This window comes from Betta splendens, chromosome 2, assembly GCF_900634795.4.
Source record: "Betta splendens chromosome 2, fBetSpl5.4, whole genome shotgun sequence".
NCBI lineage: Eukaryota > Metazoa > Chordata > Actinopteri > Anabantiformes > Osphronemidae > Betta > Betta splendens.
The window spans coordinates 23,178,720-23,193,099 of record NC_040882.2 but is presented as its reverse complement, the minus strand read 5'-3'; the positions used below and the strand labels follow the sequence as shown (position 1 = coordinate 23,193,099).

The 14,380-nt window shown below is 46.9% G+C and overlaps 1 protein-coding gene across 2 annotated transcripts; it reads right to left on the bottom strand.

The window, feature by feature from the left end:
- Positions 1-915: 915 nt before the first annotated feature.
- Positions 916-13,628, bottom strand: hdlbpb (high density lipoprotein binding protein b). Of its 2 annotated transcripts, none has more exons than XM_029127265.3 (28): positions 13,477-13,628; positions 12,201-12,280; positions 11,556-11,657; positions 11,253-11,404; positions 10,752-10,967; positions 9,883-10,089; positions 9,550-9,765; positions 7,925-8,131; positions 7,727-7,834; positions 7,400-7,504; positions 7,114-7,192; positions 6,013-6,152; positions 5,837-5,941; positions 5,617-5,730; positions 5,456-5,542; positions 5,227-5,358; positions 4,913-5,131; positions 4,607-4,828; positions 4,303-4,521; positions 3,868-4,009; positions 3,572-3,699; positions 3,394-3,498; positions 3,103-3,237; positions 2,882-3,025; positions 2,551-2,730; positions 2,360-2,476; positions 2,118-2,276; positions 916-2,037 (listed from the first exon to the last, which is right to left on the bottom strand). In XM_029127265.3, exons 3-28 carry the CDS (start codon positions 11,629-11,631, stop codon positions 1,945-1,947), a joined length of 3,807 nt encoding a protein of 1,268 aa, XP_028983098.1. In that variant the 5' UTR covers positions 11,632-11,657; positions 12,201-12,280; positions 13,477-13,628; the 3' UTR covers positions 916-1,944. The 2 variants fall into 2 exon arrangements, with proteins under 2 accessions (XP_028983098.1, XP_040923511.1); XM_041067577.2 differs by lacking the exon at positions 13,477-13,628 and adding an exon at positions 12,385-12,448.
- Between the last annotated feature and the right edge of the window lie 752 nt (positions 13,629-14,380).

Below are 14,380 nucleotides of genomic sequence, written 5' to 3'. Positions count from 1 at the left end.
GACGTCAGTCGCTGAGAGCCTTCTACACCAGCTGTGGCTTCTAAAGTGGACCCTGAGATTTCTGTTTTGCTTTACGTTCAGCTGACTCCGGCTCTGTGGAAACATTTTGGGAGATATTCTCATTAGCTTCTCTGAGACACGACTCAGTGCTGTGATCAGCACGCAGCTGGAGCCAGGAGATAATTAGCCCGGATGGCTGAAAACAACTACGCTCCAATTACAGCAAACACGCACATTGATCAGATTCTCAGCATTTCTTTTCCATATTCAGTATTTTCTATGGTTTTGTTTTGAACAATTGTGCAAATTTAGTTTCCTATAAGTTACTGATCTGCATTTAAAGGCCTGAAAGGGGATTGTAGATATTAGTTTAAATTTATTTCCCTTCTTTATTTGTCTTCACTGAGCTGCTTTTTTGTCACTTTAAACGTTTTCTTTTATGGCTTAAATGTATAAGGTACAACTAAGCTTGAGGGTGACGGCAGGAACGTTATGGTACTTTTTCCTTCTGGTCACTAAACACAGACACACCACAGTGACTGTCCTCATTAAATATTCAGAGAGAAAGCTAATGCACATTTATATTTCCCAAAATGTTTGACTATTCCTTCACGCCTGTGGACATGAGCTTTAGTGGTGTCGGCTTTGATTAAACTAATTCAACAACACGCTTTCTTAGAACTGAAAAAAGGGCCAACAACATTTTTTTGCTACAATACACGTGAAGCACTTGTACGAGAGACAAACAAAGTGCAGCTGTTGATTGTGACTTGGGCTTTTGAGAGGGGAGGTCAGAGCGTAAGCAGCATCGTATGCGCGTTGACAGAAGGTCAAGTATTAATGACGAGCCGAGAGAATGAAAACCTCACTGAGCTCTGGGAAAAGCTTCGAGGAGACAAACAGACAAAGACCATGTAGAAGTTTGGTTCAGCTTCATTCAAATGTACATCTTAACTTCCACCTGAATGCACACACACACACACACACACACACACACACACACACAACCACTCGCACACGCACACATTCTTTCAAATACACCAGAAACCAACAACAAATAAATCCCACACAGTTTAAAAAAATAGCAAAAAGTTCTTTGTACACTTACATCAAGTCTTTTAACGCACAACATTCACTCCCAACAGAAGTTCGTAAGCATCAAGCTACAGTGAGTGCTTTTATAAAAACGAACGATCACAGTAGTTCAAATAAAATGGCTCATTGTGGAATAAATAAGAACTCAAACCCGGCACAGGAGTTCTACACGTCTACATTTGCCGAGATTTAAAAAGAAAAACCTCCAGAATTCGACTACACCAGGTGTTTTACTCTTAGTTCAGAAATAAATAAAAAGGGGGGTGGGGATACAAACACTTGGATGTGGATAAATAACCTCTCCTTAACACACACACACAAACACACACACGCGCACTGTTCATCTCACCTGCTGCACCACATCAGGGACTGGAAACGTGAGCCAACAAGAGAAGCATCCTTGTAAAAACCACAGGAAAAGACCCTTAAAACATGTGTACAAACTCAGACCCCACATTCTTTCAAGCTTAACAGCCCCGTCTTCACTCAGCGGCCTCTGAACAGCTGACAGCTCTCTGACAGTGAGGTAAGAAGACCAGCTGGGGCGGTGCAGCCGAGAGGCAGAGCAGGAAAACTACCGTACGGAGAGAGCACTCGATGCGCCGTCGATCTCAGAGGAGAGGAGGAGGAGACGCTAGAAGAGCCACGCGAGGGGAAAGAGAGGGGCTTGTTCTCCCAGAATTTTTGTGGCTGGTTGTGGGAGGACAGTACGCGGAGAAAAAGATGAGGGGGGGGTCACTAAGGAGGAGAGCGGGGCGAAGGAAGGAAGGCGAGCAGCAACTTGTTTCAAGGTTTGTTTTGTCTCTCATCTACTTCATGAGTGTCTCTTGCCCTCCACATGGAGGGGGCTCAGAACTTCTTGGGCCCCCAGGCAGACGCTTGTTTCGGGGCAACGCCTGTTCCAAACGTAGGGAAATCCTCGGCGCTGCTCATGTCGGGAGCCTGGAGGCAGATACAGAGTTGGATGTAGACAGACGCTGTAAAGGAACCACCCCCTTAGAGATTCACAGAGCAGGTCTCACCTTGTTTCCTGCTGCGTTCCAGGGGGCGTCCCGCACCACGAAACCCTTAGCTGGACCCCCACTGCCATCATCCATCCCTCCTGCTCCTCCCCCTCCTCCCCAGCGAGAGGGAGGCTTCATATAAGCTGCCAGGGTCTCCGTCTCCGTCACGCTGAGCAACTGAGAGGGAGGAGGAAACGGATCTTAAATGTGTGTTCAAAAGTTCATGTCGGTAAAAAGTAACGCCGACTCTGCAGACTCACGTATTCCTCCTCCAGGTTGAGCAGGTGGTCGATGGCGCTGTCCACGGTGTCAGGGAGACCTGTCACGGTCACTTTGTCGGGCTCGTCAGATCCTGGCTGAGGGAACCGGATATCCACCTGAAGAGGAGCGGCAACACGTTCAATTAAAACAATAGGGAGGACGGCCCTCTGAGCTCCTCACACCATCTGACCTTGAACTCCTCCATCAGCTTGCGGATGGCTTTGCCACGGGCGCCGATGATGCGGGCGTGGGTCCTCGGGTCCAGATTTACGTCCTGGCTCACCATCTCCTGCCACTCGTCCACCAGCTGCTGGATGGCCTGACGCGCCTCCTCCACGTTACGCTCGTATCCCGAGATCACGATGAGGTCCTGTGGAGGGGAGGAGACACACAGTCGAGCTGGGGGTCAGAGAGAACTGGACTGAGGGTGACATTAAACCAGCTAGAGCCAAGAAAAGGCAGTATATGTTTTCTATAAATGATGCAAGAAACCATGAGAATGAAGACCTACGACAACACACCTGCTGCTCGTCTCCCTTGTCAGGGAACTGGATGCTGACGTCGTGGTCCTTCCTGATCTGTGAGATCACTGCCCCCTTGCGGCCGATGATCTTGGGGTGGAACTTGGGATCCACAGACATGGTGACCTTGAAGCTCCGCAGCGCCTGGGACGAGACAGCAGCGATTAAAATGCCTGCCGGGCTTTTCTCACGCGAGCTCGGGTGTGAGAGCGAGCGCGCACCCTGTCCTCCTGCTCAGCCTGCAGCTCCTTGACCCGCTCCAGCAGACCCTGCCTGGCCCGCTCCACGTTCGCCGCCAGGCCCGTCACCTTGATCACGTCCAGCTGCTTCTCCGGCTGCGGCACCCAGATGTTCACCTGCACGTGCAAACAGAGCTTTAACGTCCCTCACTCTAAGCGGATCGCTTATTATTTAACAGCTGCTGTCACGACGTCGTCGACGCGGACCGTTTAACCTGCGGAGTTAAACGTCTCGTCTTGGCCTGAAGATGGCAGCACAGAACCTCTGCTCACCTCGTACTCCTCCATCATCTTCCTGATTCCACTGCCTTTCTGGCCGATGATGTAGCGATGCAGCTCGTATGACACCTCCACGTCCTCCGTTATGGGCACCAAGGCCTGACAGAGGAGGATGTGGCTGTTTATTTGGTAGACGATGGGGAGGAGAAAGAACTAGAGCACAGGAACCCACCAACAGGGAAATCTTGGCCAGCTCACACTTCTCCGCTCGCCCAGAGATGGTGATGATGTCACATTTGCGAGGAATAAACTCAGCATCTGGACTGACGTCACCGTTTTCTTGTGATGAAGCATCCTGACCTGTAAAATCACAAGATGGCAGATTAGGCACCAGATTTAGATTCAAATATTGTGTAAACAAGTGTGTTGAGGTGCTAAAGTAGCTGTTTGACCAATGAGCACATTTCGATGTTAGCGGAGAACAGTTTGTTACTCGTCTTCCCTTCGCTTGTTTGTTGTGTTTCTGACCTGCAGTGCTTTCATCTCTCTCGGGGAACTTGATTTGGACTTCGTGCTCCCTGGTGATGTGCTGTATGCGACAGCCTTTAGGCCCCATGATGGCGCGATGGTAGCGCTGGGGGATGGCCACCTCCACACTCACCTGGGACTCCTGCTCGTTAGAGGGGGACAAGCAGGTAAGAGTGGTGCTGATGGCAAACACAGTAATGAGAGGAAGCACTAAATGACTATTTTAGCCAGTATGTGAAAGCTGCATCTGGCAGCACCTCAGTGCATTAACTGACTTTGACCTGAACACAGATATCGATCCGTTGGTGTCTCTTGCCAGGAATCTTTCCTCTTTATAGGCAAAAGTATTTCACAACCCATTAAGAACAGGATCATTCAGGTTAAACACATTTCAATGTCCATGAATGTATTTTTAACTGGCTGAGCCGTTCCCACCAGGTCCTCGATGATCTCCTGGATGCGCTTCTTCGCGGCCTCCACGCAGTCCTTGGCTCCCTTCAGAGTGACCCGCTGGCTGTTGGCGCCGGTCCGGGGGAAGCTCACGGCCACGCCGCCGTACTCCTCGGCCAGCTCCCGCAGCACCTGGCCTCTCCGACACACGAAGTGGCGGTGGTGGCGGAAGTCCACCACCATGCTGTCCTCCACCACGTCGTCCTGGGACACAGAGAGCAGCGTGTAGAGGGAGGAAGACGCTGATGGACGTGTTAAGATGAAGGCCATGCTCCGTGGAGGTAGCTACCAGGTTTTTGACCAGGTTCTCCAGCTCCTTCTGGGCCTGACGCACAGCTTCCTCTTTCCCTACGATGGTGATGAGCTCCTGCTCCGTGTCGTCCGGCGACGGGAAGATGATGCGAGCTCCCGTCCTGTCCCGCACGCGGCGAATATTAGCCCCACCTCGACCTATGAGGAACTTATGGTACTCGGGCTTTGCCTGAAGCTCAGCCGTGAAGTTGTTGACTTGCTGTAAAGTAGGAAAAGTCCAGAAAATGATGCTTGCATTCGGATCTGCCTTCTGCTTCTATTTTGTCCCTCCAGCTCAACCCACCTTCTCCTCGGCCAGCTGCAGCAGCTGCTTCTTCGCCTTCTCCACCTCGCCGGCCGGTCCCCGGATGGTGACCTTGTCTGAGCCGGAGCCCTCGGAGGGAAAATGGATGTGGACGCCACCACAGTCCTCCATGATGGAGCGCACAAGGCAGCCTTTGGAGCCGATCAGGGAGTTGTGCAGCTTGGAGGGAATGGTGACCTCCGCTTCCTTGATGTTGGCCTGGAGGCAGAGACAGAGGCAGATTAGAGCAGTTAAAGAGCTCAGAAACGCCCCATGAACTCTCTAGTCTGAACGTGAAACCAGGATTCTCTCACCAGTTCCCTCTGGATGGAGAGGATTCGGTCTCTAGCTGCCTCACAGTTGCTCTTCTTGCCTGTGATGATGATCATCTCAGAGTTACTGTTCTCCGTCGGCAGGTCGATCTTGGTGTTGGTCTCTTCACGGATCTGGAGGCAATAACAGCACAGTCATACACTGTGACCACGGTGTATGTGAGCGTTCTGTTTTATAGTGTTGTAGCAACTCTGTCTAAGCAAGTCTCACCTTTTTGATGTTGGCACCACCTTTACCAATTATATTTTTGTGAAACTGCTTGAAGATGGGAACAGACAGTGAAAAGCTATTCTCGATCTGCAAAAGAGAAGAAGCTGCTATGAAGTCCAGAGTAAAGAGACAGAAGGAGAGGACAAAACTGAAAATCGTACCAGGTCAGCAATGATTTTCTGAAGGAACTTGGCACATTTCTCCACCTCGTTCTTCGGACCTCTCAGCTGGACAATGTCGCTCTTCTGCGCCGGGTCCGGGAAGTTGATAATGACCTGGATGTCAGTCAGATAATACTGATCAAATTACAGTCAGAAATAATGATATTACAGTGAAGATGAGGCGCGATAAAGCGCAGTAGACGTCCGCTGGGAGGTTCACCTCGGGGAATTTGTCCCGGACTTCTTTAATCTTCTCTCCTTTCTGCCCAATGATTGTTCTGTGAAACTTCTGCTCCACGATCAGGTCTTTGGTACGTTCGTTTTCCTGATCACAGGAGGGCAGGGTTGAACACACAGTATTTGGTTTTGTAGCACTGATATTTCAAGCATTCTGACCATTCTTTGGACCATCTCGATGAGCTCCCTCCGAGCCAGCTGGACTCCTTTGGGGTCTCCCTCAATCCTGACCAGACTACTGCGCTCTGAGTCCTGAGGGATACGTACCGACACTTTGTACTGCTCCTTGATCCGATTGACTAGAGGGGGGAGAAGGAGAGAAACGCAGGAAGAGGGAGGAGATGTGTCACAGTATGTCACACCAATCTTCAGAAGATCAAACCAGTGACTTCATATGCACCTGTAAATATTATGTAATCTTTCATGAGAACATTGGCTGCGATTTCTGTCAGATTCTAAGGATGAAAAGCTTCCAGGGTGGTAAAAGAGTATTAAAACAATTCATAAGGCACTTCATCATCATAATCCACTTGTCTGAGCGACGCTGTGGAAGCTTTTCAATAGGTTTTTATTGCGGTTAAATAAAAAGCGAGAAGCTTTCAGTTCACGCTAGACTGCACATTATTACCCACATAAAAGCAGCCAGCTGAACTGTTAAACTGTGACAGAGATGTAAACTAGTGAGGGTCAGAAAATAAAGAAAATAAAAATATGCACATAGCAACAGGCTTCATAGCAACACAGCTAGACACTGTCATAACTAAACATGGAGCTATCGCAGCAGGACTCACAATTCTGAATAGTTCTGGTTTCTGTAGATCAAAACAATGTATTTATCTGATTTCTGTAGATCAAAACAATTTATTTATCTAATCTGATAAATATTCACTTTAAGTATATGATCATGACAGAAATCAAAGACTCTCAGTAATAATAAAATTGATCTACATGTATTGTTGTATGTGCATTTACACACTTCAAAGTCACACTTCTGACTTTGGCACCTACAGTAAATTATAAATAAGGCTGCATGATTTAGATAAACCCTCAACATTGGCTGCAATTATGTGAAAAAGGTGTGAGAAGATGGATTTTAAAAGAGTGACAAGCCAAAGCTGTGAAAACAGTGATGAGTGTGAAGGTGTGTGTTGACTGGTATAAAACAGCGTATTTATTCCAGTTTCAAACATGTCAAGTTTTAAAGCGTTTGTCCCACTTGTCCATCAGATTCTGAGCTCACCACCGATTATTTTCACTCACTGTTAGCTCCGTTCTTTCCGATGAGATGTCTGTGGAAGCGCTGGTCTATAATGACCTCGGTGTAGTCCATCCGCACCAGCTACACGGAGGAGACAAACATGAAAACACTGATAATCAAAAAGAACAGCGTGAGCACCCAGCAGTCAACTGAGCTGAGATGTAGAAACTACATTCATCATATTTACACTGTGTGTGTGTGTGTGTGTGTGTGTGTGTGTGTGTGTGTGTGTGTGTGTGTGTGTGTGTGTGTGTGTGTGTGTGTGTGTGTGTGCACACGCTCTCTGACCAGGTCCTTGATGATCTCCTGTATCTGGGCCTGAGCCTGCTCCACCTCCTCCGTGGGCCCTTCCAGACTGATGCGCTCCTCGCCATCTGTAAACTCTATGTGAACCTACGCACAGAAGAAGCTGAACCAGTCAAACAGCCTCGTGCATTGATCCTAATAGTGTTTTTCTGCTACTCATTCTACAGGACCCACACGCAGGCACAGCATCACATCTTCCCTCTGTCACACTGCAGAGGCAGGATGTGGGATTTGCGTATCATCTCTGATCTTCATCTCTCTTTATTTCTAAATCAGACCCCCCCCCCTTCACCTTCGCTCTCTGCTCACCCGTGGTAACTGCTGCGTGATTCGTCCGATGTTCTGTCCTTTCTTGCCGATGATGAAGCGGTGCAGCCAGGCTGGAGCGGTCACCTCCACCACCATCACACTCTTAGCCTGCAGAGGGTTTCACACCATAATAAATCTAAACTCTCGGCCCTAAAAACCAGGCTGTTGCACACTCCAGCGCTTTGCCTCCTCTCTCACCTTTGCGTACACCTGGGTGAGGGCTGGTCCCAGCTTATCGGGCTCCCCTCGGAGGATGATGGTCTCAGAGCTGGAGTCCAGAGGAGGCATCTCCACAGACACGCCTGTAGCCTCCAGGATCTCCTGCAGGGTGTTGCCCTTTGGACCAATGATGTACTTATGCTGAGATTTCTTCACCTCTACGGAGATGGTGGTGGTCTTCCTCTTCTACAAAGAGAACAGAGACAATGTTACAGAAACACCATTTATTAAAAAGTAACTTATTTTCATGAACCTTTATTTTTCAGTCTTTTCAGCAGAGTTGGATGTCGGAACTGACGATGCTTGATGATACTAGCTGTTCTGAAGACATGGAGTATGGAAACGGTGGTGGAGAGAGCCGAGCAGAAGGAAGTTGTGAAATATAGCAACACAGATGGAAAAATAACTTGGAGGACACTGGGAGGACAGAACAGAACTGGCAGGACAGAGATGCAGGGAGACAGGAGGGAATCTGAGGTTAAGAAGAGAGCAGAAAACTACAAAACATGAGACAGACTGGAAGTGAGAGTGAGTGAAAGCAGAGGAGAAACGTGTTTGTTTTTGCCTCATAAATATGCGCTAAATGTCATAAGGAGCCATCCTGTTGTTCTCTGGTGAAATCCAATTTTCTCCCCACATTATCTCTGGCTTGTCTGTCAGCGCTAATCTGCTGCACACAAACAAAACACACACACTTCCTCTCCATGTTTCATAAATCCATCATACGCAGTCCTCTTGTACACAGCTGTAGCGAATGCATCAGAGCCAAGTAGGTAAAGTGAAACCTGTTACCCAACGAGCCACAAAGCATCAGAAATATCCAAAAACAGGAGAAGTATAACAAGTGAGGCTTGTGCCATCTGTGATTCAGTGTTCTGGTATTTCTCTTCCTGCTCCTGTCAAGTTCCTTTTTCTTACACCAATATTTGTGGGTTCTTAATTTTGATTATTTTGATAACAAACATTGAACAACTTGTTGAATGGAGACTGATTGAAGTATTTTTAATACTAACTGAAGTTAATGTGACAACAAAGAACAAAAATGATGGATGAATGATAGAGTAAAGATGATGCACAGAGCTAAACTACTTAAACCTTTCGGACGTTCGATCTGGTTGTTGTGTTTCGATGGAGCTGTTCGATGGTGAGCTGCTGACACATGAGATATCAGATACGGCGCATTGGTGGTTTGTGCCATTAGGGAGCATTGTTCACTGGACAGAGCTTTGACCATTATGTTCCAGGCATTTAATCCACAAATACCCCACAGAGTGACGCCTGCACTGGCTGTTTCATTATCCAGGACAAGGGACGGGACGTGTCGTAGGCAGTGGGGCTTGGCGGAGGAGAACCAGGCCAATCAGAAGGCCACGTGTGTGAAATCAATTAGTCTCCTGTAACATTTTACAGCATATTCACAATGCCACACTGGAGATGACGCATTAAAATGCTTCAGATCTTGTGCACATGATGCAGCATCCATTCATTTGTACCCCGACACATTTTACACACAATTATGCTCAGGTGAGCTTCACCAGTTGCATATAAATCAGTTCTGGTAACTGATCTCTACAGTCGCTGTAAACAGTTCCTCTTCAACTCACCTTGTCTTCGTAGATGGCTCGGATGCGGCTGAGTGCCATGGCGACGGCCTCCTTCTCCCCAGTGATGACGATCTCGTCCTTGGGCAGGCTCGGTGGGGGGATGCTGATGCGGGTCCCCGTCTCCTGGCTCAGCTCCTGCACCAGCCGGTTGTAGGCACCAGCGATGAAGGGGTGGAAAGCCTTTTCCAGACACAGGCGCTCCACGGCACGTTTGTCCTGATGGGGGAATCAGAAGCATCCAGTTAACCAGAGGAGAGATTTATTAAATATTGTTAGTTCTAAAATATATTGCTTAATGAATCCATGGTAATATTTCACGTTCTCCTGGCTCACCTGTTCAGCAGAGATGAGAAGTATTTCATGGCGAGCCTTCTCGATGCCCTCCTTGGTGCCAGTGATGCGGATGTTGGTGCTCGGATCGTCGGGACGTGGAATAGCGATCTTAGTGGCCGTCTTCAGCTCCAGCTCCTGCAGCTTCTCGCCATTCTTGCCAATCACAAATCGGTGGTGCTCCTTGGGAATGGCGACAGTAGCCGAGGCCTGGAATGGTGTCAGGGTGAAAGCCAGTTAGACAGAAGCACAGAGATAGAAGGAAGCAGGAGGTGAACCTTGGATGAGGCCACCTTATCCAGTCTGTACTCACTCTATCAGTAGCATATAGATCTGTCCGTGCTTCTGGTGTGTACTCACCCTCAACAGTAAATGAATAATGAACTCTGTAAGTTCTCACATCACGCGCTATTGGCTCTCAGTACTCGACTTTCCGTAGTGGGTTTTTGCACCACTGTATCAATAACTGCAGCTCAGCTATAAGCAGGTGGACCTCAGTGCCCCATTTGAAGTGTTAATCAGCATGTTTACTGCTGAAGCCCAAAATCACCACCCATGGGACCTGACGCTCAATTCTCAGCTCAACTTTTTGTCCTAAACAGGCCTGCACAAGCTCCAGTTATTACTAAGTATGGCTGTATGTGTATACTGTATATGTACAGTATAAGTTTGGACTGACAATAATGTGAGGATTAAAAAACAAAACAATTCTCAGATGTCAGTTCAAGTTTAAAAAATAGCCTCTTGTGGTCATTTTTAATCATTCTATTTGCTGACAAGCCAAAGCTTCTTACAATTTGGTGACTGAAACTCCAATATGAACAATATATATTAGTTTACCACTGCGACACAAAATATGATACTAAACGTACCTGTGTCTGCAAGCGAGCCACAATTTCCTTGCGAGCCTTCATGACAGAGTCCAGTTTCCCGGTGACCATGATGGACAGGCCCTGGTCCTTAGCAAGAGACAGCTCGATGTGGGCCCCAGTCCGCTGCATGATGTCCAGGCAAACTTTGGCCTCCTCGCCTTCGCCAAACTGGCTGTTGTCCTTGTAGCGACGCTCCTCCAGGGGCACGTGGAAAACCTGGGGCGAAGGTTCAAATTGGGAGGTGTATTTTACAAAAAGCGCCTCTTGTGCTATAACAGCTTGTAGTAAAAATAGTTACAACCAAGAAAAATAGCTCACAAGCAAAAGCACAATACTAATGTATTTACATCTTTTTGCATACATGTTGGCAAAGCAGTCTGCAAATCAGAAACTGAATGCTGTCCATGCAAACCTCCTCCTTTGTTTAAAGTGTTACTTGCAATACTTTTAAATGTACTTTCTACTTGTGGAGGGAGAGCGTGCTTGGCCAGGCTGCCTGACCTGGGTGATGACAGAGGCTTTGATGGGCCTGATCTTGCTGCCCCATGCCGATGCAGGCTCCCCGGCCTTCTCCCCTGGAGTTCCCTTCTCTGGGAGAGGAGGGAAGGCCTCCAAGTAGGTGGGGATGTAGGCCTCATCCTCCGGGACGCAGCCTGGCATGGGAACATGAAGACCAAGAGCTAAGTATAAAGATTGTGTGGAGAGATGTTTACCTGAACTTTAGCTAGTAGGTGGCTATGCCGTGGCTACTACCATGCAAAAAAATAAGCTGGCACAAACAGATAAATGAATGGCTGCGATTACCTGCAATGTCCTGGTCCTTGAGGCCACTGCGATGCTCCGCAAAGCTCTCCGGGGTCAACACTGCCACTGAGCTCATGGTTCAAGACTTATTCCTCTATTCCACTATGACAGAGAAAAGGATAGAGTGCAAAGATAAGAATAATTCACACTCCATAACCACTGAGGAGGAAATCAGCATGGAACTATTCATAAACCACTAACTGAATTATCCAAGAGCCAAAGACCAAAAGAACGAGACCTTTTCAGAGTCTGTCTCCTACATTGTTTTTCCTTCTTCTTCGAGTGCACTGTAGTATTTCCTTTAGGATCGCTTTTACAAGTCCCAGAAGGCTGAGGCTGTCTCTGTGGCCCTGCTACACTGCACCTATGCTGCAGTCTACACCTGAGACGCTCCAATTAACATTTTACAAGCCTTCGACAAACACACAATGCTAAAAGCCTCAGGGACAATGTTACTGTATCACAAGCCATTCCCTACGAGCTGTTTAACACTGAAAACAACTGGTGCTGATGCTCTCAGATGCATAACCACAGGATCCTGTCACTTCGGACACTGTCAACCAAATGTCTCAAATACTTAACATTCTGTCCACTGCGAACACAGTCCAGTCATTTGATGTGGAGACCCAGGTAACCCAGACTTACCTGCAAAAGGTCAATTACCAGAGAGTCCGTCCAGTTAGCGGCTACCGTAGGCGCTTCAGTGTGAGTGTGTGTTTCAGCTCCTGGATGCACGGAAGAAAAGAGGCTGAAAGTGAGCACTGTAAATCAAAAAGCTCTACAGCACCGTAGCTGTGCTAATACTGTAGACACCCACACTGCACTGCACCTTTTATTGTCTGGATCTAATTCACTCTCCTCCTTTCCCTCCCATCTCCTCCCAGCATCGCTCAGCTGTCTCTCTCTCCTGTAGTTTCATGAATGCAATGACCGAGGAAATGTGTGACTGAATGTACGAGAATCTGTCGCACTCTGCACACAACAAGCACCCTTCATTTCACTCTCACTAGTTAATACTTTCTGCTCCTGATGTCTTTATTGAGTTAAGAAACTGATGTTTTGTATTCAAGTAGAAATCCCCTCAAAGAAACAAAAAGTACTGTAAATTAGGCATCTACTTCACAATTGTTCAGAGGCAACTACTATTGTGATTTCTTCCTTGTACTCGGCTAAAGTATTACTGTACACAAAACTTACTGCATATGCTGTTAGAAAATGTTGCAGGAAATTAATGCATTTAGAAGTAACGGGGGTGTGAACATACAACATAACGATTCAAATGTACTTTGGATACTTAAAGTTTTGGCGATGTTTATAATCGTTTACTAACATAACGTGTTATTCTTCTGTTATACCATTTTTTTCACATTTCACAAAGCTAATACACTGGTGGCTCCATCATCACTGATCACCAGGTCCTCTACTTACACCACACTGTTAAAATAGTAATTTCAATACTACTTCTTCTCATTATTATAACGTGCCATGCCACACAGTGCCGTGATCCCCTCCGTCCTCGCTCCTCCGGCCCCTTTAAACACATCTCGAACCGACGCCTCGACTCGTCTTTGCAGCTAGCTTAAGGATGCACTGCATAGCATCTCGTGTTAGCTACTCGGCTAACACCTGCTAATGATGGCGAAAACGAGCTAGTGGTTGCAAACAGCATGCAGCTGGCTAAGCTAACACGCATCAGTGTGCTGCGATGATTAGGCGCAAGGACTTTGTGATAATCGGCTAAAAAACAAGCCAGGCGGGCGGATAACCAGCTACAGCTCGATAGCTTCGGGGGCGCTGCTCGCTAACCCCGGCTACCTCTCGTTACAGGCACCGGCTTACTCGCTGCCATACAAACGCCCTCTCATTCACTGTTTTACATTTAGACAAAAATTAAAATGCTATATAAAAACAGAAGTCCTACCTTTCAGAGAGAAAACGTAGCTCAGGGTGTGTGTTTGACAGGTGATGGTGTAAACACAGATGTGATTGGTCTAGGACCATTTCCTCTGCTGGCGGAGTGATACGCTAGCGTGCACTGCGACTCACTGAGTATAAAGGAAATGCCGCAGTATCTTTGCGCAACAGGAGCATCCACGTCAAATAGACCCTATTAATATTAGTGGCGCTCCTCTTGCTCTGTTGTTACAGCCCTCGTAGAAGATTAACATATGATCTTCTGATACATGATCGACAACGAAAGACTGACCCGAGTTTTCAGCCCCTGAAATGTGTCACGTCCATCAAACTGACCGGGTCTACTTCTCATTCATAATGACATTGGTTACAATGCTTACAGCAGTCAGAGCGTCACACTTCGTCCAGTTTCACCTGCAGACGACACTAAAATACCAAATACCATAATGCGAACAAATACTCACAATTGTTTAACGAATAACACTGTCTAGTTTTAAAAGAAAAGTATGTAAAACATGTAAAAGAAAAGTTTAAAGTAATTTTATGTTTTTAGATAATAGTAAATTATGACCTAATAAATCAATGGAAATAGCAGTTAAATCTTTCAAGAGGGTATCAACAATTATCTAACATATATATGTAATAATGTCTAAGTTATTAGCTATATACTATGTCATCTGACTGATCAGTGAAATGAATAACAACTGTTATTGTTAAAACAATATTAATCATCAACACTTAGAAAATATTGAGGTTATTATTATAACTGTTGTTTATGGGTAAAGTGACATAACAATACTTCATGTGAATCTAGACAGTAAAAACCTTAACGCAAGTTCCAAACAAAGGCGCCAGGTGGAGGCAGGTCACCAAAGTAAAGGTGACAGAAGGCGGTTACACCAACCAGGCGC